The sequence below is a fragment of the Grampus griseus genome, assembly GCF_964374135.1.
Source record: "Grampus griseus genome assembly, chromosome: 2".
Classification (NCBI taxonomy): domain Eukaryota; kingdom Metazoa; phylum Chordata; class Mammalia; order Artiodactyla; family Delphinidae; genus Grampus; species Grampus griseus.
The window spans coordinates 134,241,408-134,267,077 of NC_139018.1; the positions used below are offsets into that span (position 1 = coordinate 134,241,408).

General features: G+C 46.8%; 1 protein-coding gene across 2 annotated transcripts in view; it reads right to left on the reverse strand.

The window, feature by feature from the left end:
• SLCO3A1 (solute carrier organic anion transporter family member 3A1) overlaps positions 1 to 25,670 on the reverse strand; it is a gene marked incomplete at its 5' end in the record, with an annotated part of 313,818 nt that overhangs the window by 241,220 nt on the left and 46,928 nt on the right. For both annotated transcript variants that reach the window (XM_082649311.1, XM_082649310.1), the window contains one exon: positions 9,460 to 9,925. In XM_082649311.1, the coding sequence (XP_082505437.1) occupies positions 9,460 to 9,925 (466 nt within the window). The remainder of the gene's footprint in view (positions 1 to 9,459; positions 9,926 to 25,670) is intronic.

Below are 25,670 nucleotides of genomic sequence, written 5' to 3' on the forward strand. Positions count from 1 at the left end.
GTGAAAACAAAGATGGACACTGGAATCTGTGGGCATTCAGAGGTGTTAGAGCTAGCAGTCCTAGAGGAGGAAGTGATCTCTCTCTCCCTGCCCCAGCCCTCCAGTCCATTTTTCAAACCTCATGGCGGACTCTGGTTGCCTCACTCCTTGGGCCATTCATTGCAGACCGCAGCCTTTCTCTGTGTCATGATTGGCCATGCCTGGACCACATGATCATCTCTGCAGCCCACAAGAACCACCTGGGATGGGGAGAGGCAGTTTCCCAATGAAAACAATGAGGTTCTGGACAGATAAAAGCCAAACATCCACAAAAAAGACTCTTACGTGAGGCATTTTAACACTAAAGAATTCTCTAGCAATGAAGAACTCACTTCCCACTGAAGAGGAAGGACATTCCCTATAGGAATCCCTAATCTAACAATAGCAAGTCACAATCCTCTACAGAAACCAAGCCCTTCATGGTGTCTGCTCTCACAGAAAGCTTCTTGCGGGTGAAAGGAAAAAAGGAAGTAAAGCCAATACTATTGTAAGAAAGGAGAAATAAATAGTTTAGAAATAACTGAAGAAAAAAAGGTTGCATGCTATTCAGGAAAATACCTCAAAATCTTTCATTTAAGCATAATACTTGCGTTACAATTGAAAAGAAAAATAGAATGGGTGTGGTTTCACTAGTCAGGTGCAGTAAAGGGCTGGTAGTAAAGAAGTAACGAACAGTAGACTTAGAGGAGATTATGGAAGGAAAATTCCCTCGCGTGCATCTTCACCTTCCCCACGAATCTTCTCTAGGTCAGCCTGGGCCTCTGGTCTTATCTTCCTATCACACATTATGATGCTGTGTTCTAAAATCCCTGAGCAAAGATGCTCTCTCACACACAGTAAACACCCACAGGCCTCAATCAGCTCCAAACGGTATCAGTTTCTGCATTCCCATGCTCCCTTCAGGGAACCCTCAGGAGGATTCTTCTTCCTCTGCCCCCCATGCTTAGCTGGGAGAAATGGTTTCCTTTCTATTCCACACTGCAGTTCCCATTCTTATGAGGCAGGAGCAAAGCCTCAGCCAGGACGGCACACTGGGAGGCCGGCTCAGCAGCGGTCCTCCACTCATTTCTGCCACTGCGTCCTGAGTTTGGGAAAGCGCCCTACCCGCTTCCCCAAGCAAATGCATATCATTCAGAATCACAGCAGATAACACTACTTATCCTGGTTGTGGCATTCATGATGTGCAACTGCTTTCCTTCCCTCCTTTTTTCCTTCCTTATTGAATTTATTTGCTGCTCAAAAGGCGAACGCCATCTGAAATTGATGGTCTGGAGCAAAGAACTGCAAAGAGCAAGGCACTGATGTGTTCAAGCTGGCTTCTGTGATCGCTGAGCCACGGAGGGTTTAGGAGACAATTGCAAGGAGAAGGCAATTCACTCCACTTGAAAAATATGCATTTCCAGCCTCTCTTAAACATCAGAAGATCTGGCCAGACTGACTTTGAGTTCCCACAGGGCAACAATGGCTGAGGACGTGGCAAGGCCCTTTGGTTTCCCAGCCTCCACAAAGCCTGCTTTCCTCATTTGCTAGCTGAGCCCTGGCAGGACTTAGGATTGCTACCCTGAGCAGATGTGGGAGAGGGCCGCAAAACGAGGGCACCAAGGCTCACAGCCCGGCCCAAAGCCTCTTTTCATGACGCCCTGCATTCATCTTCTGGAAAAAGCCACAGCAAAGCCAACAGGCTGGTTTCCAGCTCCCACTGAATCTATCCACACTAACGTAAGCTTTAGTAAATGTGGATGAAGCTCTACAGTCACAAACATCTCCATCACCTAAATGTCCAATGAACTCATTCCAGATTTTCTAGATTGACAAAATAGTATGCAGTCATCTAAAGTGATGTTTACTGTTTATGATACACAGAAAGGTTTATCATTGATAAAAAGCAGGTTTACCTAGAGTATGGTCTTAACTAGGTGAAAGTAAATACAAACAAAAAAGGCTGGGATGAAATAGACCTAAACATTGACAATAATTTTCTACAGGTATCTGCTTACAAATTATTTGTTTTCTTATTCTGTTTTTGTTTTTCCCAATTTGACTAAAACGAGAAGACATTCTTTCAAAAACTGAACTAATATTAAGAAGCAAATTAAGAAGCAATGTGCTGGAACCCAGAAAGCCAATAAATATATCCCACTGGGGCAATGGCCATACTGTGGGGTGCCTCCGACTTAATACAAACCAGATCGCCTGCTGCTTGGGACAGCTCTAGCACTTTCTGTACTTTGAGATGAGCCGCAGGAAGGGGTGTGCAGGCAAGTAAGAGCCCTGCTGATCTAATTCAAGATGGAAGAGGTTGCTTCTCAGATCTACTGGATGGATTGCATCACAGGCTGAAAATCAAGATCCAACCACTCTTGTCAAAAGACCTGCCCGTGTATTTAACTAAGTCAATCGCTTATTCCTGCCTCCGTTTCTACATTTGGAAATGGAGTTGATACGACCACAAAGATGAACAGGACTGCGTTTATTGACCCCCACCACAACGTGATACCTAATGTCCCGGCGAAACCTCGCTTGGTAGATTCCAGGCTCATTTTACTGATAAGGAAACAGGCTCAGGTCAACTGAAAACGTGTCCGAAATCCTGGTGGGCAGGTCTGTGGAGGAGCTAGGATTTGAATCTCAAGACGGTCAGACTCCAGAGCCCAAGCTCTATAGAGTCTTGCCCAAGGTCACCGAGGCAGTGAGCACAGCAGTGATTCCATGAATCGAGGGGCATGAATTATGAGCGGCTGAAAATGAATAAGAAACATCCACCAGCCCGGGCAATATGGAAGTGCCAGATAAGAGCCACACGCATGTCTCCTAGCAAGTTGCTAAAACACACTGCAAATGGCATGTGACCAGCTGCTGGGGAGAGGGACTGGAACCCAGACAAAACAAATTGTCGTTTTACAGCCTCATTTATTTACAAAAAAAAAAAAAAAGAAAGAAATTAACAAGGGAAACTTCAATATCAATGGAGTTGCAAGAATGTAATGAGCTGTGCTTGCTCCCAGGAGGGATGGCTTTTTAATTATTTTTTCAGATGAACTGCAGTCACAGTGTATTTGATCCATACCCGACCCACACTCTTTGGAGAGTTAAAACACATTTTTCCCCAACGTCAAGTTAAAATAAAAACTCATCAGAAACAAAATAACTCCGGGCTCCCAGGGCTCTGAAGAGAAATTTAGTTCTGTTTGGTTGCTGCCTGGTATTAGTGACCTTTGTGCTAAACAAACATTTGGCAGATGAAATCTGAGAATAATTCTCTTTGCATCATTAACTGGAATGTGGAGGTCTCCACTGGGTTTCAACAGAAGTGATAAAGAAAAGTGTGACACGTTCATGTCTAACGTATGTGCCTCCCGGCTTGGAGGAATTGCTCTGTGTATTTGGGTACCCTGCGAGGATTCCATTCTGGGGAAGGCAGAAGCCCTCCTCCAAGAATCCCCTTCTTCTAGTTGGCCCCTGCTCTACCTACAGCCTCCTCTCTGTCTCCATATCTTCCCGTGTGTGTGTATGCACGTGTGTGTTGGTATCACATGTATATCTGTCTGCCAGACACTCACATGACTCAACACAATCTGCTTTCACCTTGATCCCATTCTGCATTTTTAAAACATCATCATCCACATGTAATAAAACTGCACAGAACTATACACACACACAAACACACAAATGAGTGCACATAAAACGGATAAAATCTGAATAAACCCCATGAATTGTACCCATGTCCATTGCCCGTTTTTTTGTTGTTTGTTTTTTGGTTTTAATTAATTTATTTTTTTATTTTTGGCTGCATTGGGTCTTTGTTGCTTCACGCAGGCTTTCTCTAGTTAGGGCTAGTGGGGGCTACTCTTTGTTGTGGTGCACGGACTTCTCATTGTGGTGGCTTCTCTTATTGCAGAGCGTGGGCTGTAGGCACGCGGGCTTCAGTAGTTGTGGCTCGTGGGCTCTAGAGCACAGGCTCAGTAGCTATGGCGCATGGGCTTAGTTGCTCCACGGCATGTGGGATCTTCCTGGACCAGGGCTTGAACCCGTGTCCCCTGCATTGGCAGGCGGATTCTTAACCACTGTGCCACCAGGGAAGCCCCACTGCCCGGTTTTGATCCTGTACTACAGTGATGCAAGATGTTACCATTGGGGGAAAATGGATGAGGGGTACAGGGAACTTCCCTGTGTTTTGCAACAACTTGTGATTCTACAATTGTGCCAAAATAAAACATTTTAAAAAACTACATCCTCAAATAATTCCTTGAGTACTTGGAAAAAACAAACAAACATGACAATGAAGTTCCTTATTGAAAAGTTAGGACAAAAGAAGCAGGAGTCTCAGCTTGTTTGGTACTGGTCCTCTTGGTACCTGTTATGGGCTGAATCATGTCCCCCCACAAAGTCATATATATATGCCCTAACTCCCACTACCTCAGTATGTGACTTATTTGAAAATAGAGCCGTAAAGAGGTAGTTGAGGTTAAATAAGATCATAGGGGTGGACCCTAATCCAATCTGACTGGTGTCCTTATAAGAGGAGGAAATTAGGACACACAAAGAGACACCAGCGATACGTGCACACAGAGGAAGCCCATGTGAAGACACAGGAGGAGAAGGCACTATCTGCAAGCCAAGGAAAGAGGCCTCAGAGGAAGCCAACTCTGATACCTTGACCTTGGCTTTCCAGCCTCCATAACTGTGAGAAAATAAATTTCCATTGTTTAAGTCACTCAGTCTGTGGTGTTATGTTATGGTAGCCCTAGCAAAGCAATACAGTACCCAAATCCTGCATGCCCCATTCACCTGTTTCTGTCCCCTAGTAACAAGCCCTCCAGCCTTAGCATCCCTCGTAAAGAGGGAAACGGTGGCTGTGTGGCAGGAAACTGCATCAAGGAAGGAATGGAGGTCCCAGCACGTAAGAGTCAAATTTTAGGTGACCTTCCCTGCCCATGAGAGGCTGGGGCTCCGCCAGCTGTGGAGTTACCAAATGTGGAAGAGGGATCACAGTTTCTCAAAGTGGACCCAGAGGGCAGAACCAGAGACAGCGTGTGGAAAGTTGTAAGAAGACAGATTTCCAACACAACATAAGGGCAATTTCCTAATGGCTATCATGATTCCACATGATAGGAACAGCGAAGTGAGGGTATGTTGTCCTCAGTTCTGGTGAGAGGTGAGCAGAACACGGAATCCACCAGCTCTGATCTGTGCTGATCTCTACTTAAAGCACCATGAAACAGGGGCACAACCTCCTTCCAGAACCCTGACATGAACTGTTAGCCAGGCCCCCCCTTCTTTCTCCTCCCAGCTCTCTATTCTGCCTTCACACCCGTTCTCCATTCCCATCGCACCTCTCCCCTTGGATTTGAGACACGCGGCTCTCTTCTCACCTTCCTGACTCCTCTGATATCTATTTCCCAAAGAATTCAGGCTGTCTTGCAGAATGCCCCTACTTGCACCTGACCCCCTGCAGTATCCACCAGCCCTTTGCACCCAGCCCCACCCACCCCAGCCTTGTCACAGATCCCAGATGTACCTGGAAAAAACATCACTCTCATACCCAGGGCTCAGCCCCATTCATTATCTTAGGCAAGTTACTTAACCTTTCAGAAGCACAGATCACCTGTCTGCTTCGTTTATAACAGTAAAATAGGAAAAACAAACCCATGTTCAATGATAGAGGGCATTAAATATTACAGTATAGATCCACAAGGGAATATTTGTATGCAGAAAGAATATTACCGAAAGAATATTTAGTGACATGGGGAAATGTTCATGAAATATTAAGAGAGGAATACAGTAGCAAAACATTATTTATTATAAACACATTTTTTGTGTGTGTAGAAAAGCATACCGATGCAGAAAAAAGGATTTTATATAAGCATAAAGCTAAGGGTAATTATTCTTCAATGATCCTTTTTCTATACTTCCAAAGTTGTCAACAGTGAACATGTAATACTTTTTAACTAGAAATAAAGTTATTTTTTTAAAAAAATCCTTACCACTCTCATTTGGAGCTTTTTTCTCCCCAAAGGAAAAAAAAAAAGACAAAACAAGGCACCAACCAATTGCCACAGCAATCTAATGAAAGGACCCAGCGAGTCCATTACATTAGCCTACTTACTCTTGCCTACAATACAATGGGCTGTGCTTTGAACTCGGAGAAACAGGGCAGCTAAGAAAACTGAGCTCATGGAAGGTCACAACATGGGTTAACAGCACGAGTAATTCCCAGAGGGTCGATTGATGGACCCCACTCACGCCACCATATCAAACGGTTCCCACTGCCACTCTGCTCCATCAGTCTCTCTGGGAAGAAGGCACGCCACGTGCCACCCACAGGTCACCGGCCAGCCACGCTGTGAGGCTTGGCTCCACATTGTGTGGTCCTGAAAAGCCTGCCAGCAGAGCCGCGTGAGTTTTGTCCCCTGGTAATGAGCTCCCCTGGCTCCCTCCCCAGGCTGGGCAGGAATGGCCAGAGAACAGTGCCAGCAGGAGAAGCCCCTTGTGAATGACCATCAAGGAATCCAGGAGTTTGGCAGTGACTCAGCCACAAGAGGCTGAAGCAAAGAGTCACTTGGGTGGAAAATACCAGCTTGATTTAATATGCAATGCTTCCCTTTCCCTCTAGCTGTAGGGGGTCTAGGACATGGCCATAGTTGTGCTGAAGGCACCCAGCTGGTGACCCAGGGGCAGGGCTTGTCACCAGTGGCCTGTGGCCAGGGCGCTGCATGGTTATCATCCCCTTCCCCGCTTACACCCACAGGAAAGGAGCAGCTGTGAACAACCTGTGCTTCACACGTGCAAGATTTAGAAACCTTTCAATCTCCAGTTTACACTCACATGTCAGGCATATGATCAGATGGCTAGCTATGGGCCTCTCTCTCTTACCAGCTCTGCAAGAGCTGGAACCAAGGGGCGCACATGCTACTCCACCCCAACGGATACCATCAACACCCACAGTCCCAGCACCAGTCCCTTCAGACTGTCTTTCTCTTGCAGGGAATTAAGAGGTCATAAGTCATACCAGCCCCATTCAGCAGGCTCCCCCAAATACTTCCCGAAGACAACTTAAGTGGCTTCAGAAACTAGCTCCCTATTAGAGGAGATAAATGCTAAAATAGTCTCGTGATCACAAACACTTTTTATGACCTGTACAATCAATGACTGAACCAGTTATGCTCTGCATGTGCATGGTCTTTTAAAATCATTCCTGGAGAATTCAAACCATGCATGGAATAAAAGGCCACCTACCGAGGCCGATCTGTGCAGAAAGCTTGCTCTCTGTTGCTCCCCGTGAACACAGACCCAGGAAACAAGTTCAGAAGCACTCAGGAAGGCCGTCTCCACAGTCCTGTACTGTCATGTTTTGGAATTTGGCCAGATGCCACCAAGATGCCCACACACCACACAAAAAGACACTCCCAACTCTGTGAATGTTGAACTATCATAGAGGAAAAGGATGCCCAATTAGAAATTTGGTTGAGACTTGCCTCCTACCAAAGACTCACCGTAAATCCCAGAAACAAGGTCTCAGAAAGAGAGAAGGGCCTGTGCCTGGTATGGTCAGCCCTGTGGCCCAAGCCTCCACCTCCCACAAAACCCAAATGAGTCCACATCCTAAAGCTTTGAACCGACAGCCCAGCCCCCATCCAGTGCCAGGAAATACCACAGCCTAACTCATCAGGGCGGACTTCTGGAAGAGGGCTCTGAGCCTGATGCTCCAGGCAGGGGCCCCCAAGCAGAGGTGATTTACCACTGGTGTGACTGCAGGAGGCATTCTGCGGAGACACTTTTCTACTTGATTTCCTCATCAGAGACAAGAACTCAGCTTTTCACTCCCCATTTCCTTCCATGTGCCCTGATTTATCTACTTGCTGTTACTGCTACCAAAAAACATCTATCCTAGGGTCCTAGAGTGATATCAGTCAGGTCAGAGACCAATGGCCCAGATGGACCTGCAGAGACTGTTTTGGCTACGTGCTGTGGCCCGCCTCCTGGTCTGCAACAGACTCACGAGGAGGGGCTTTCACTGAAGCCTTAAAAGCATCAAAATGTAAATGATTTCCTTAGACCCCTCTCCCCACTGTGCCCACCTTCACACACAATTATGGAAACCCCTAACCACAGGGAGAAGCGACTAGCCATCTTCGGCCTGAGCAATCTTCTCTTCTACTTTGTGTTCCCTAGGCAGGTCCACAGGTGCTTCATCCCTTGGATGGGGAGATACATATTCTCCACCTTTCTTTCCTAGAGCCTGTTCACAGAGGGCTGAGACATACGACATATTTATTCAACAAAGTCATCTACGCCACAGTTGGGACAGAAAGTCACAGAGGAAAATTAGCATTCAGGTGTGTAGCTGCTCTGAACCCTCCTGTCTCAGAAAGCTTGGTCAGCGTATGGTGGAAACTTGTTAGATAGGAAGCTTTTTGAAAAATTCTTATCAAATTCTATTTTAACCTAAACTTCGTATTATAATTAACTTTATACTCCAAGGCACACAGCTTTTGGGAAGCACAAAGCTTCCGTGGGTGGATATGATTTTTTCAGAGCTTAGCACCCAGTGACTGGGGTCATGTCATACAATCCAACTGCAAAATTAAACTCGGTAAACAAGAAATGGAGATGCTCGGCAGGCCAGCCCTCACCCGACAAATGACCACGCAGCAGTGCCTAAAAGCAGTGACTAAGGAGCCACGTTTGCTGTAAGTGTAATTCACCACTTGCATGTTTCTTAACCCAACACCTGCAAATGGCTTCCATCCTCCCAGTACAAAATAGCAGCAGAAATCATTACAGCACAAAACATTTTTTCAAAGTTCACATGTACCTTATTTCTTCCCAAATATGCAGTTCCAGTGCATACCCCGTGACAGGAAAAAAAAAAAAATTACGGAACGTTACCAACGTTGAATAATACCAAATGCTGGGCATGCAATCCCCTTTCTCTTTGAGCTTCAATAGGACAAGGACCAGGAGATCATTTTGATGATTAAAAACAGGGTTTCCGATGTGTAGATCCCCAAGTATTCCTCGTGGCTAATGCCGAATAGCCCAAAGTCCAAACACACACAAAAAGGCAAATTAATAAACATAAAACTTCCCCTGACCACGGCTTCCCACTCAAGGTTTACTGAGGCTCTAGCACAGCAGAGGTCAAATTCTGCTGCACATTGGAATCACCTGGGGAGCTTTTTAAAAACTATGTGCCCAGGATGCACCCCAGACCAACTACCCCGTAATTTCTGGAGGTGCAACTCAGACATCAGCATTTTCCAAAACACCCGAGATGTGTAGCCAAGTCTGAGAACCAGTGCTCCAGGAAAATTAAAACTGCAGGGGCCCACGTTTTCTTCTTCTGTTAACATGCCCTGTTTACTGACACAGAATCAACCAAAAGGGAACAGCACCCCTGGCTGTGGGGCAACTCCTTACCTATGTAGAGCGAGGAGTCCTTCCTCCGCACGTGGTCGTCAATGTAGGAGACGCCCAGGGGCTGCACGGGGGTAGCACCGATGCCCAGGAGCACCTGGGCCCCAATAAGCAGCAAGTACATCATGTTGGTGGCGGTCCGGCTGCGGCAGATGAGGTCCGGGTCGGGCCCCTGGTCCCCGCCAGAGCCGTTGGCGGCGCAGACATCGCGGCCCTCGGCACCCCAGCGGATCTCGCCCGCCTCGTACTTGTACTGGTGGGTCAGGAACTCAGGCAGCGCGGACAGCAACGCGCCCAGGGCCATGACGATGCCTCCGCAGCCGATGAGGCGTGGCCTGTGCCCGCGCGCCCCGAAGTAGCTCACGAAGAGGATGAGCGCCAGGTTCCCGATCTCGAAGCTGCTGGCGATCACGCCCACGTCGGCGCTCTGGAGGTTGAACCTCCGCTCCAGGGTGGTAAGGACGCTCACCTGTGGGGTGCAAAATGCAATCTCAACGCCAGTGCTGATGGAAACCACCCAGGAGGCCCCCTTCCCGTCACGCAGCGCACCTGCCCATCCCGGATCCTCCCGCCTCGCCGTTTTTTGTTTTGTTTTGTTTTGTTTTTACCAGCTGTGCCAAGTGATTTAAACCTTAAGAGTCCAAAAACCGTTTACTTAGTATGATAACCCCAATTTAATGGTTAAAGAATTAACTTCCATCGGGGAAGAAGTTTCCCTTGGCATCTGTTTCCATTCTGAAAGATTCTGCCTCACCGCATAAGAACAACCTCTGCATCCCCACAGCTGCCACCATTGAAGGCTCACGAGTCCTGTGAAAGTCCTGAAGTCCACAGCTTTCACAGGCTCTCTCCCAACTACATCTTATTTATGAAGTCCACGCTGGAGGACATAGGGTCCACGGGCTTTTTACCAGGAGGTTATTAGCAAAGCATATTGAATAAAATAAAAACACAAGGAAACAAAAACCTGGGAGGGGAGCAAAATGGACAAGCTAGATTAGCTCATTAGGATAATCATAAACTCTTGGCTTCCTTCTGGAAATTTCCAAACAGTGGACATTTCCCTAGAGGTCAAGACATCCCTGAATCCCTGACTGTTCTGTGCACTCTGGCCCCACCGAGCTCCCTCAGGTGGTATAGTTTGATGACTTTCCCCACCTTTGCATCCTTGTCTGCCCTTCACCTGTTTAACAAATATCTACTGAACATCTGCTGTTGGCTTCACAATGCCCTGGACACAAAAGACAGAAATAGGAGGAAGGGATGACACCTGGCCTCAAAGATGCCACCTAGCAGAAAGGTAGACATGTATGTTGGTTACATGTTACATTCATGATGCAAAATCACAGTAGAAGGGTCAAGAGGAGATGCATCATTTTAAGGCTCCTTGAGGTGGAGAGAAAATGCAAATGGCCTCCCTGTCCTGCTGTTTGCAGGTTCCATGTAGGGTATTATCAGCAAGACAGGAGTCCCTGTCGTAGGAGTCCTAGTTGGGCAGGGAAGAACACTCCAGGCAAAAGGAACAGGGCGAGCAAACGCTGGGTGGCATGATTTCATAATGGAATGGAACGCACGTAGTGAAAAGACAGGTTGGCAACAGACTATAAGAAGCTACAGAGGCCACCCTAAAGGAATCAGACAGTCCCCTGCAGTGTGGTGGAGAGAACGCAGAGCCTGGAGGGAGGAGCAACTGGTTTGAACCGCACATCTATTATTTCCTTAATTAGCTCTGTGACTTTGGTCAAGTTAACTTAACCTCTTCAAGCCCTGATTTCCGTGAAATAGGAATGATAACGCCTACCCAGCAGGATGGATGCGAAGATTAGACGTAACGTATGAAAAGTCTGTTACCACAGAGCAGCCTTTCCCTACATGGCCAGAGAGCATCGAGAGAGGTGGGGAAGCTGAGGGGTGCAGAACCGAAGCTCTGGGGTCAGAAAGCCTGGGGCCATCATGATGGGGAACAGCAAAGGCTCTAAAAACATGAGAGTGACTCAGGTATGGTCAGAGTGTGGAGAATGGATGGAGTGGAAGAATGCAGGAGCGAATGCCAGCAGAGAAGAAGGCTGGACTATTATTGGGAAAAGGGAGAAGAAAAGGTCAGTACCGTGGCAATGGAAATGAACAGGAAAATCTAAGAAGCGTCATAGAGGCAGCGTTATATCTTTGGGGAGATGTGGCTGCCTCTGCTGAGTGACCGGGCATGTGCTGCTAAGGAAGGTAAGGAAGAAGAGTCAGTGGATCTAGCCTTCCTCCAAATGTATAAATATGGGCACTGGTGTCAGCATCCCTGCGTCCACAGCCTCTCTGCAATGTCCACATCCACACACACACACCTGTGCTGATTAGCATGCCTCTATTCTATTTACCTTTATTATAGAAAAAGACACTAGTCCAGTAATTCCTGTAGCCTCATTTCAACCCCACACATTTAAAGAGACTCCTTTAACCCAGGGGTTTTCAATGCTACCTTCAGATTGGATGCACTTGGGAAAGCATTAAAAATTTCAGATGCCTGGTCCCTCCGTGAGTTTCTAAGCCAGGGCAACCTGGGTGCTGGGATGTTGTTAAAGCCCGCCCAGGTGATTCTATGTGGGTTAGCACAGCGCTAACACAACAACACAAACGACTGCAGCCTTGCCGTCAGCACTGGGCCTGGGGGTGAGTTCTGCAGGGCACTACTCAACACTGGTGCAGGTCCCTGTTCATGACCAAGGATGGGACGTCTGTGTTGCCCTCGGTCGCCGGCATTCCGATTCTGATTCCTGTTTCCACTGTGCTTCTAACCAAGTCAAGGCCAGCTCACAACTCATGCAGCCCTAGTTAATTATTTTTCAAGCACCAAGTACTGGCCATTGTCGAGAAAAGAAGTTTAGCGAGTCCTGGTCTCATTAAAATGGCTTTCAAACGCTCCCAGAGATCCTTCTGAAAGGTCTGGGCAAGTGAAAACAAAGGTTTCATTTAGTCCCTTCTTTCCTTCGTAACACAAACAAGCTCGATGGAATAAATGCTCTAACAGAGGCATATAACAGGTAATGCCATGTGGAAGAACAAAGGCAGACAGCCTGACTGCCTGAGAGGTGGCGGGGGGCCTGGGGGGTTCACTCAGGCCTTGATGACGGGACTTGAGAGATGCCTAAAAGAAGCCAGATGCAGAAGTGGACGCATGTGGGTAGGGTCCCCTGGGTTCACCAGAGTCACCTCGAGCAGGCTGGCAGGTCTGCAGCCTGGTGACCTCCACCTCGGGAGTAAAAGGGCAACGGCGGTGGGAGGAAGGGTGGGCAGAAATGGAGCAGAAGGCGTATTTCACTTCTGTCACAAGGCTTCATGACATCCGTACTAGGCAGATCTGAAACATGACAACCTCTCCGTTCCAGCAGGTGTGCCCTGTCATAAAATATCACACAGGTGTGGACATTTATGATGACATAAGGCTGGTGAGGAGAGAGGCAGTTGTGGGCAAAACAAAAAGAGTCCACTCTTCTAGAAAGGGCAGGGGCCTATGCCAGCCATTCTTGTCCTGAATCAAACCTGCTCTTTGCAGAGCGACCCACAAGGGTCACAGGAGTAGTACGGTCCTTACCTCCTTGACCCCGTGGCCTGTTGAAAGCCTCCGGGACACCTCTCTGGATCCAGAGTTAAGCTACACAAACATTCTGAAAAGATGTTTTGTGGATCAGTTAGGTCAGAGGCTAATGTCTTCACTCACTTAAAACCCAATTTGGAGAAGCTGGACTAGTTAAATAGGCATGAGGCCATAAACCCACTTGTGGTTTTTAAGTGGTAATGAACAATCCAGCAATGAGGAAGATGCCCGCTAACGGCAAGGGCTGTCCGTACTTAAGGGGTAACAGGACTGATGGAAATGTCTTGATAATTAGACACGAAGGAGCCACAACTCCAGGAGGAAAAGAAAAGAGGAACTGTCCTCACCTTGAACCAAGTAGATACAAAGTTATTATTAAAAGAATGCAATATTTATCAGGTTTCTGCTACCACAATTCAAAAACAAAACAAAACAAAAAAACCCGCCTGCATTTCAGAATCTCCTGGAGCACTTGTTAAAAATATAGATTCGGGCTTCCCTGTGGCGCAGTGGTTGAGAGTCCGCCTGCTGATGCAGGGGATGCAGGTTCGTGCCCCAGTCTGGGAAGATCCCACATGCCGTGGAGCGGCTGGGCCCGTGAGCCATGGCCGCTGAGCCTGCGCGTCCGGAGCCTGTGCTCCACAACGGGAGAGGCCACAACAGTGAGAGGCCCGTGTACTGCAAAAAAATATATATATATATATTCCCAAACCCTGAGATGAGGCCCAGAAGTCCAAGGTTTTAGAAAACCCCCCAGCGGTCTCTGGTGCCCAGAGTTGGGGAGGGGTGAACACCACTGACATTTCAGGTGTCTACACACACGCTCAACCACCAATCGAGAGCTATGGTTCTCAACCTTCACTGGCAGCAAAATCACCTGGAGGGTATCGGACTGCTGGACCCCAACCTCAGAGTCTCTGATTCAGTGCATCCGGGATGTGTCTAGGAAGTTACACTTCTCATAAGCTCCCACACGTCATGTGCATGCATGTGGGTGCTGCTGATCTGGGGACCAGACTTTGAGAACCACCGCACCACTGGGCTCTCCATCCTCGACAAACCTGTCTCCCCTCAAGATTAAAGAGTTTTTTCTTAATTAGATGCCAATTAAAAGCACTCCCTCATTTCCAATTCACCTCCAGTCTCTTCTCCACCTATGGGAAAGCTGGGTGGCATCTGGGGGAGGCTCACCTCTGAGGGAGTCTGAGGTGCACACTCTGGTCGCCTGCCGAGATGGGGGCCCAGCCCAAAAGGGAGACCTGTGGACATCCTGGCAGAAATGCTGTGAGACAGGAGGCACCCAGAGACCACGGCCAGGGACAGATGGGGTTTCCTCACCTCTGAAAGGGCCAAAGTTATCAGGGACTCACGGAAGCAGCAGCCAACCTCTTGGAGCAGCAGTTGAAGCTCAGAATTGCCCTCATGAGCCCTCCCACAGTCTATTTTCTTATTCTGGCTCAGGGGGGTGGGAACTGGACTAGAATCACCTGGAAAAACACACCAGCACCGCCCCCCGCATGCCCAGCCCACCACCACCAGGACTGTGATATCATGTGTGAGAGCTGGGCCCGGGCTTGAGTATTTTCCAAGCTCCCAGGTGATTCTAATACACAGGCAGGCAGAGGTGTGTGTGTGTGTGTGCAGAGACTCCTGGTATAGCCCCTGCACAGGGGCTGAGTGTGCAGGGGTAGTTACAACATTGCACCCTGGTCCTATCCACGTAGCGCTGGAGCACTGGAGCCTCAAGTTCAAATCTGGCTTTGAGAGAGCTTGGCCATGTCAATCTTTCTGAGCTGTGTCTGCACCTGTGTGGTGAGGATAACAATACATGCATCACGAGGTCATGATTCAGCAGCTGGCGCACAGTAGGTACACTTAAAAGGCCGCCCTCATCCCTGGCGTGCATGCTCTGCGCAACTTCCAATTCGATGCCACACAGAGCCTGCTTGGCGGGAGGTGCAAGGAATATAACTACGGCTGAGAGAGAATCCCTGCCCTGTGGGGGTTCACAACCTGGGGACAGCAGAAAGAAAGGGTCCTAACAGCACAGCCTACTATGCAGGGTCATGCAGTAAAGTGGCAGAGGGCTCAAGGGAATGAGAACACACCTTTGGCTGCAGGCGGAGGAAAATCGATCTGGGACGCACCAAGGATGAACCAGATCTTAATAGATGGGCAGCAGGGGTGGGACCACAATACTTCTTTTTAAAACATTTTATATTGGAATATAGCTGATTAACAATGTTGTGACAGTTTCAGGTGCACAGCAAAGTGACTCAGCCATACCCAAACATGTATCCATTCTCCCCCAAAACTGCCCTCCCATCTAGGCTGCCACACAACATTGAGCAGAGTTCCCTGTGCTATACAGTAGGTCCTTGTTGGTTATCCTCTTTAAATACAGTAGTGTGTACATGTCAATCCCAAACTCCCTAACTATCCCTTCCCTCCACCCTTCCCCTCCCCACTCTTCCAGGTAACCATAAGTTGGTTCTCTAAGTCTGTGAGTCTGTTTCTGTTTCGTAAATAAGTTTATTTGTATCATTTCTTTTTAGGTTCCACATATAAGTGATATCATACGATATTTCTTTCTCTGACTTCACTCAGTATGACAATCTCTAGATCCATCCATGTTGCTGCAAATGGCATTATTTCATTCTTTTTTATGGCTGAGTGATATTCCATTGCGTGTATGTACCACATCTTCTTTATCCATTCCTCTGTTGAGGGACATTTAGGTTGCTTCCATGTCTTGGCTATTGTAAACAGTGCTGCAGTGAACACTGGGGTGCATGTATGCTTTCAGACCATGTTTTTCTCTGGATATATTGCCAGGAGTGGGATTGCTGGGTAATATGGTAGTTCTGTTTTTAGTTTTTTAAGGAACTTCCGTACTGTTCTCCATAGTGGCTGTATCAATTTACATTCCCACCAACAGTGCAGGAGGGATCCCTTTTCTCCACACCCTCTCCAGCATTTATTGTTTGTGGATATTTTGATGATGGCCATTCTAACCAGTGGGAGGTGGGAGGAATGGCAAAGGGAAAATTCAGACCATCCCTGGGAAAAGGGAGGAAGACCTTTTTGGCCTCAGAGCGCCATGAGGAGGTAAAACGGCCTTAAAGGCTAGGTTGAGGGTTGATTTGGAGGTCCTTGGGGAGCCATCCTTCAGTAACACTATCCTGGCAGGTGTGGCGCATGTGGAGGGAGGAGAAACTGCCCAGGCAACTATTTCAGCAGAGCTGGTGAGAAACGAGGCTTCCGTAGGGGCGTGCTGGCAGAACCACAGAGAAGGGTGCCTGTGTGTGATGCCTCAGATGTAAAGAGCAGCAGAGCCACGGCTGATGGGAGGCCTGGGTCAAGGAAGCTGGAGCTGAAAAAGACCCTGGGGAGCCTGCCGTGCCTCAATCCGGAGCCCGTGTGAGGGCTGAGGGAGCTGCGAGGCTGGGGAGAGCCCGTGAGTGCAGAGAACCTGCATCTAAAAGCCCCTCTGCTCGGAGAGGCACGAGACACCACAGCCCAGCAGGCTGCCGCCCGGGGAACATGGAGAAAGCTGTACTTTCAAACAACTCGCCCAGCAGCGGTGCCCAGCGCTGTTGGGAGCAGATGCAGAAACAGTGTGGATGTCGACCTCACATTAAACTGTAGTTAAAGAAAGGCCCAGAGGTCCCCTTATTGGGGCTCCTGAACAGGCATCAGCACACTTTTTCCGTGAAGAGCCAGACAGTAAATATTTTCGGCTTCTGGGCCACTTGGTCTCTGCAGCAACTCCAACTATGTCATCCTAACACAAAAGCAGCATCGGTAAGCAGTATGTAAATGATGGCCACAGCTGTGTTCCAAGAAAACTTTAAAAATAAGCCATGGGACTTCCCTGGTGGTCCCGTGGTTAAGACTCCACCTTCCAATGCAGGGGGTGTGGGTTCGATCCCTGGCCAGGTTCTATCCCTGGTCGAGGAGCTAAGATCCCACCTGTCTCGTGGCCAAAAAACCAAAACATAAAACAGAAACAATATTGTAACAAAATTCAATAAAGACTTTAGAAATGGTCCACATCAAAAAAAAAAATCTTTAAAAAATAAAAATAAAAAAAAATAAGCCATGGCTGGATTTGGCCGCAGGCCACAGATTGCCAAACTCCTGCTCGCTTCTCCGTCAATCCAGTTCGGGAAATTGCCTTATTCCTGAGTCTGGCAATAACAATGCTGGCCATTTATAACAAGTTTGCAAAGCACTCCTGTTGCTGCCATGGAAAAGCCATTCCGGGCACAACTTCAATGCAAGTTTGTTTTTTAATCCCATGAAAGGAAGTTGCAAGCCCATTTCAACTGCTTGCCTGATGTGCCAGGACGTGGTCTTGCAGCAAAGGCGGGAAGGGGTCCAACCACAGAAGCCCAGAGAGCATCTCCCGAGGATGAAGCAGCAGCAGCAGCAATTGCTTCAGGTGAGGGAGGCACACATTGTGTGGTTTTGTTTTTCACTTGAACAGCAGCTCCTTGGAGCCAGTCATTTAGGGCACAGGGGAAACGGCATGCACGAGGCATTCGTTTGTGAATTCCAGGATCTGAGGTTTGCAGAGCCAGGTAACAGAGAACAACACAACAATGAGTCCTGTAATTGCCCTGGTAGCCAACAGACTGCCCACCTGCCTCGCAGGTTGGCCAGGGAAGACAAACAGTCAATGTCGCTTTATTTCTGATGGAATGATTTAGCCTGTTTTATGACATAATAAATGGGTGTAAATTGACGATTTTTTTCTTAAAAAGCAGAGCAAGAATTATATGGAGAACCTCTGATTTAGATATGACTCTGGCCTTCAGCCCATGCCAAAGGCATTGGTGTGTGTAAAGGGGTGAGAAGAGGGGCAGACGGAAAACATGAGGGGTTTTGAGAGCCACACACGAACCACGCATTTAACACGTCTGCAGCTCCCTTTTCTGATCTGTAATGCGGAGGTGATGATTCTGCCCTCAAAGCTCGCCACAAATGAGGAGGAAACGTGCTGTCCGATGTTTGTCACTGTGACTGCAGTTATGCCTGGGGTTGCGAATATGCAACATGGCCTCACCCTTCCTCGCAGAAGTATCCCGAGAGCCTGCCAGCTCTCTCGGCACCTGGGTCTTTAACAAGAGACCATCGTTCCCTCTGGTCACCCTGCTCTCTGAGAGTCAGTCTTGGACACTCTTTCCTTAGAAAGGCCTCATTCGTCTGCATCTCTGAGACTTCTTCTCGGTCATTTCCTGCACCCTTGTGAATTATTTGCACCTTTCTCAGACCATTTTCCCCTCTGTACCCTGTTTCTTAGTTTCTCTCTTCTACTCTCTTCCCTAAATAGCCCTAAAGTACAACAGAGGCATCTTTTTTTTATTATTATTCCTTATATTTAGTGACATCTTATGTTCATTTAATTCTAAGAGAATGTGTAAAGTTTTATGATCCTCTTCTTTAAAAAAAATCTCTAAATTTTCTTCCTGCTTATGAATCTTGTCATTGATTTTTCTCCACAGCTCAGTGGTCCATCATAGAAAAACAAGGATTCTCCGTCCCTGCTGGGTACAGATAATAGAATTTTCTTCCACTCAGTGACTGAGCTGTAAAGGCACTACTAGAAATTTTTGCATCAGTCCTATTATTAATAGTCTGTGTTTAGTACCTTTCACAGGAATTGAGACCATTCTTTCAATTCACAATTTACGTGGTGCCAGGTCTCTTTTATTAGGGAAACTTCAAGAACAATAGGAGTTAAATGATTTCCTCGGCATTCAACAAAAATGTATAGAGGACCAGAGTCTTAAGAGATTTCCATCTAACACGCTAACAATGTACACACACACACACACACACACACACACCAGGCAGAGCTGTTTTCACTGAATCAGACTCTCTGTATGCCCTAGGGGCCGGGCTTACACTGTCAGAAAGACTGAAAACCCCAGATGGAGTAGCCATGTCAAGTTCTAATTCCGGGGCTGCAGGTGTCCTTAACCAGCTCACAGTATAATAGAGAAGACAACTATGAAAATAGGCAATTATCACAAAGGGCCAATAGAGCTGCTCTCTGCCACAATAAAGAGAAGTACAGTCAGTACCCAAAGAAGCACTAGAGTTAGTACCCAGTCACGTGGGAGTGACGTGGCATCAGGGCAGGGTACCCTCCGGAATGGGGACAATATTCCTTACAAGCAAAAGAAGACGTATTAGTTACTTATCCAGGGATGGTCCTGAGGGTTTTACATCGATTGACATATTTATTCTACACGATGATTCCAGAGGTAGGTCATATTATTATCCAGTTTTACAGATGAGAAACCTGAGGCTGGAGAAGATGACTAGCCCGATAATAGCCAAGCAGCTGGTGAGCAGAGGGGCAAGGACTGAAGCCCAGTCCCACAGACCCCATACCTGAGTGACCAAGCAATATGCTTCCTGCTTCGGTGAGGTTCCCCTGACCCAGGTGGTAAAGGCTAATGGGCTCTAGCAGCAAACTCGCTGTTCAAAAAAAAAAACTTAGTGTTAAAAGCTATGCAGGCAGGAAAAGCATTATGAAGTCATAGGTAATTTTGAAAATTCTGGGTTGAACAAAGATAAACAGGTTTCTTTACAAGACTTATGAGAGATTTCCAAATGATAATGTTCATTGTTAATCATCCATCCAAATATTGATAGATATTTCCTGAAACTCTCCTGACTACGGAGCCTTCATTTTTCAAATCCTGTGCTTCCCTTGAGAAAAATATATATACTTTCAGAAACACTGGGTTAAGGCTGGTATGGGCAATGTTTTTAATTAAGTACTAGAAAAAGCTCTGCTTTTCCTAGGAACTAATTTTATCGTCATCCCCACCCCCACCCCTGCCAGCAGCTACCCCCAACCAAAGGCTATTAAACAGTATGATTATAGCTGTATTGCCCTTTTTGCTTTGCTTCCCAGGAATCTCTGACTCAAGCCTGCAGCCAATGCTAGAGCAATAATGGTGTGGGATGCCAGGGCTGCACCTGAGCATTTCATTTCTTTTTCTTCCTGGTCTCCCGATTTTACTTGTAATTCCACAGGAGTATGCTACATATAAACTGCTTCTACCAGGACAGTGTACAAAGCCATTATATATAATTCCTCAAGAGCAAAGCACCAGACAGGTAGGGTTAAGTCCTAAGTACCAAGATAATCTACTTCCACCTAATTATATCCTCTCTTAGAAATGAATCACCCAGATAAGCTGAGAAGAAAATAATATGGTTGACAAAGCTTGTGCATCCAGGTGTAAGATAGACAGGGGTCAGAACAAAACAGTGCCCGCTCACGTGCATTAAACAGCTTCCAGAAGACTAAGAAAGTCCAGTTTTGGTGTCAGAGCAATGAAGGGAACAGCCACACACCTTAAGAGTTCATCTTCTCGGACCTGCTCACACCAGCTCACTGCTCAAATCCAACTGTAGATCCTTCCACTGTTATTTCAGTGCATCTCAGGCACAAAACACCCTCGAACTTCACCTAAGACACACAGTCATGGATCGCAGGAACAACAGATGTTACTGCCAAAGTGGATGTTGAGGATGATCTAGCCCCTTCCCCATATTTTACTGGGAGGACCCAGGAGCCCAGAGCAGTGAGGTGATTAGACCAGGATCACACACCTGTAAGTGACAGCAATGCCTCCTGATGCCGAGTCCAGTTCTGTGCCCCGCGCCACGTTAGAAGAAAAGTACTCAGCACTAGTTGGTCTCACTCCCCCCTGAGGAAAACAGTCTCCTGCTTGTTGGATGCATGTGACCTTGTTCAAGGAGCTAACAGTGCTGTACCGATATGTAAACTAAGTACCCAAAGGGGTACCTGTAACTGATCAAAGAAATAGAGAAGCTGACGTTAAGTGTGGATGTGACAACAGAACTTCTTCCTGCTGGATTCAGAAGTGGGAGCCTACTGGAGAAAGACGGGGGAAGGGAGGGAAGGCACTGCGGGGCACCCATTTCAGCTCCACCCAGAGCTGCCCCCTTCCGTTCCGCACAGCCCCCTCTGCCCATGCATCCCTTTTTGTCGCCTGAAGACCTTCCTCCACCATGTTGCCCTCTTTGCTGTCTCTTCCCCCTCCACTGGCTCCATCTCCATTCTATCCTCTAGCTTGACCCATGCCCATCCATGTTAAAAACCACAACTTAAAATCACCTTTCTGGTCACTGCCGTGAATTCATCTTTCCTTCCATCAAGGTCATAAAGAAAGTCCATGTTTGCCAGGTAGACGGCCCTGTTTCCCACGCTCCAGTCAATGCAGAGCAATGGGGCTTCCCGACTCTCCTAGGGCCGTGGAAGCTGCTCCTGAGAAAGCTTCCCCATGAGCTCCTACATCTTAAATGTGTTATTTTCTCACACGGGGTCTCCCTGATTTCTGACATAGCCGACCCCTCCCTCATGACATGCACGGCTTAGCTGCCCTCCACGCTCCTCTCCTCCTCCTTGTCTCTTGTTCTCTTGGCCAGGATTCTCCAAGGTCACACCTGATGGTTCTGGAGTCACTGTACTATTCTCATGGGGGGGATCCCCACATTCTCCATTCTCACTCCCTCTTCTTCCCCGAGTTCTCCCAAGTGCATTTGCATGGGCCGCTGTCCTCTTTCCTGTCTCACCTCATTCAATCCATCCCCAGTTAATTCTCTAAATAAAACTCTCCAGTGATGCCCATTGCCAACTAGAAAAGCCCAAGCTCCTTGGCTTGAACTGCCAGACCCACCAAGATCTGGCCGCATTCTGCCTCTAGGTCAGCCTCCTGCAAGAATCCCTCCTTGCACTCTCCTACACTGTCCCGGATCTTTCTCATCCCCTGGCCCTCAAATGGGCAAATACCATCCATCCCACTCCACTCACCTCAGAAACCCCTACTTACCCAGCAGCAGGCATTTCAAATGACACCTCCTCCGAGAACACCCTTCACCTTCTCCCTGGCCATGATTATTTTGGCCTGTCTAGCGTCCCTCATGAAGGATGAAACTCCTTGAGAGCAAGGGCTGTCTTATCGTGTCTGTGGCCCTGCTCCTGAGCACTGAGTAGGGCTCATGGTGGCTATACCAGGTCACTACCTACAGCTGTCCTGCTCAAAGGTGACCCACCAAGTGGTGAGCGGGGACTGAACTCAGCCCGTATTCCATTCACCCCACTTGTGTCCATTGGAGGCAACAATACCAATTCCCCACAGGCACGATGGCTCTGCACAGGTGCACAGCAACCTGAGTTGGTAAACACACACCGTAAGCTCTCCTGCCTTCCTGCAGCTCCCCAGTGGTCCTTCCCTTTGTGCAAGTACCTAAGTAAGCAGCATGGCCAAGCTGCTCTGTTCACTCCTGGAGCTGCATGCTGCAAGGAAACTTCTGAAATGTGGGAACTGTGCCAATTAACTGCTTGGAAACACAACTGTGCAGATCTGGTCTCCAACTCAATATGGTACATGAGTAGCACTTGAACATTTTAGGCAGTTCCGGGGGCTGGGAGGACAAAAACACATGAGCCCAAGACAAAGACTGAACAACATTTGGCCTCAACAAGGCACAAAGCCATCTGTTCCTTGGGTCCCATGCAGTCTTTCCTCCCCACACCTGCGGTTACTCTGAGAACTGCCCTCATTTCCTCTACACATCAAGCATCACTTAGTATAGATGATCTGAGGGTCAGAGGGGCTGACTATGCAAGGTACTAGGCCAAGGATATGGGACCTAAAGTCCTAGAGAAGTCCCCGCCCTCCCTGAAATAACAACAAAAGCTAACATTTTATAGCACTTACGGTGTGCCAAGCACTGCTCCTCTTACTCTATGTATATTAATCCATTTCATTAGCACAACAATTCCATTAGGTAGGTACTATTATTATCCCCATTTTACAGACAGCAGAGGCCCAGAGGTTAAGCAATTTGCCCAAGTTCTTCCAGGTAGTAAATGGCAGCGCCAATTAAAGCCCAGGTGGTCTGGTGTCAGAGTCCATACCTTTAAATACACACGATTTTTCCTGCCACATGATTTTTCCTCTCTAAAAGATGGGAAAAGACAATGGGGACAGAATAGCAGTGTGAGTAACTTGACAAATTCTCTCCTCAAAGAACAGTGACAAAACTAGACAAAATTGTCGAAAACAACTATTTCAAGACTCTGGAAATTGACTAAAACATACAACAGATTGAGGAGCATTTATTCAAGAAAAACTTCTGAACCTCTGGTAAGAACAGTGGGGATCTGGGTTCTTTCCCTCCCTCCCATGCCCCTCCCATGTTGGTTGGCCCAGTTACTCTACCAGGTGGGCTGGCCTTGCAAACCAGCAGCCTCGTGGCTGGAGGGAGTCCACTTGATTTGCAGTGGATGTGAAAAACCCCACACTCCGTGGTGTTGTAGGTAAGAATAGCAATCCCAATGGCAAATGAACAGGGGAGTCCACTTCAGCTACTCGGAGGTCATGGTGCTGGCTGGGGCAAGCAACAGACTGGCCGACTATACAGAAATGTAACAGGAAGATCAGCCACAGGGTCCTTGATAAGCTCCCCACAGATCCCTGGTTGACTGTAAGGCCATGCACAAGTGGAAAAGAGACCAGAGAGGGTCCACTTTCTCTACTCATTCCTGCCTGACTGTGAGCCTGTGTACATAGGCAAAGGAGATGCCAAAAGGCCCAGAAGAAAGTAAAAGCTGGGAAGACATAAAAGCTGCCTTAAGTTTGAATAAAATCTTAGTGCTTGAGGCATTTGAACTCAAACTCTGACCAATCATTGACTATGCAGACACAGAGGTGACCCCCAGGAAGAAAAGCTTAAAAATAAAAACAAGAATTTAAAACATGAAACACACACACACAAGAATTAAAAACAAAAAACTGAGTCAAGATATCCATGACCACACACCATGAGAGAGACAGATTCCACAGATTCAGTCTAGGCACATAATTAAACAGCAGTGATAGCAAATCTCAGGTGGGAGTGGGGGTGGTGGTGTACAGAAAACTGAATCCAGAATTGCTAGAGTATATTATCTAATACGCTCAATTTTCAACAAAAAATTAAGTCGTGCAAAAAACAAACAGGAAAGCATGGTCTTTCCTTTCTCAGGGGAAAAAAAGGAGTCAACAGAAGTTGTCTCAAATTGGGTCCCAATGTTGGACATAACAGACAAAGGCTCAAAGCACCTAATATAAATATGTTCAAAACACTAGAGAAACCTATGTTTAAAATTTAAATAATATGACAATAATCCAATGAATACAGAATCTGAATAAAGACATAGTTATTGTACCAACAACAAGAAGAACAAAAAAATTAGAAATTCTGAAGTTGAAAAGTATGACTGATATTAAAAACTCACTAGAGAGGCTCAATATCAGATGGGAGATGTCAGAAGAAATAATCAGTGAACTGAAAGATAAATTAATGTATCTTTAAGAGCCAAGAAGAAAAATGAACAAAACCTCAGATACCTGTGGGGCACCAGTAAGTACACCAATATACATATAATGGGAGTCCCATAAGGAAAGATGAGAGAAAAGGGGAAGAAAAAGCATTTTAAGAAATAATGGCTAAAATATCCAAAATGTAGTGAAAAACATGAATCTATAGATTTAAGATGCTCCACAAAGCCCAAGCAGAACAAAAGCAAAGAGATCCGTGCCCAGACACATTATAACCTGTTCACTTATATGTTGAAAGGCAAAAACTCAAAAGACGACCTTCAAAACAGCAAGGAGAAAAAAAAAAACTCATCACATACAAGGGCTCTTCAATAAGATTAAGAGCTGACTTTTCATTGGAAACAAGGTAAGTCAGAAAGCAGTGGAATGGTATATTTAAAGAACTGAAAGAAAAAAACTATCAATCAAGAATACCATAACCAACACAACTATTATTTGAAATTGAAGGCAAAATAAAGATATTCCTAGATAAACAAGACTGGAAGAATTCATTGCTAGCAGGTTTTCCTTGCAAGGGACACTAAAGGAATCCCTTCAGGTGGAAGGGAAATTGCACCATACAGTAACTCAAATATATACACTAAGAAATAAAGAGTACCAGGAAAATTAAATATGTGAGTAAATACAGAAGGCTGTATAAATATATTTTCCCTCTTAACTTCTTTAAAAGGCACAGGATTGCATAAAACAATAACTGTGTTGCTCAATTAATAACATATATAGATCTAATATATACGTGGCAATGGCACAAAGCAGGAGGGAGAAATGGAGCTTTGTAAGAGCAAAGTTTCCATATTTTACAAGAATTAAGTTAGGGGACTTCCCTGGTGGTACAGTGGTTAGGAGTCCACCTGCCAATGCAGAGGACACGGGTTTGAGCACTGGTCCAGGAAGATCTCACATGCCGCGGAGCAACTAGGCCCGTGCGCCACAACTACTGAGCCTGCACTCTAGAGCCCAGGAGCCACAACTGCTGAGCCCATGTGCCACAACTACTGAAGCCTGTGTGCCTAGAGCCGTGCTACACAACAAGAGAAGCCACCACAATGAGAAGCCCACACACTGCAACAAAGAGTAGCCCCCACTCGCCACAACTAGAGAAAGCCCATGTGCAGCAATGAAGACCCAATGTAGCCAAAAATAAAAAGATGAATAAATAAATTTATAAAAAATATGAATTAAGTTAGTACTAA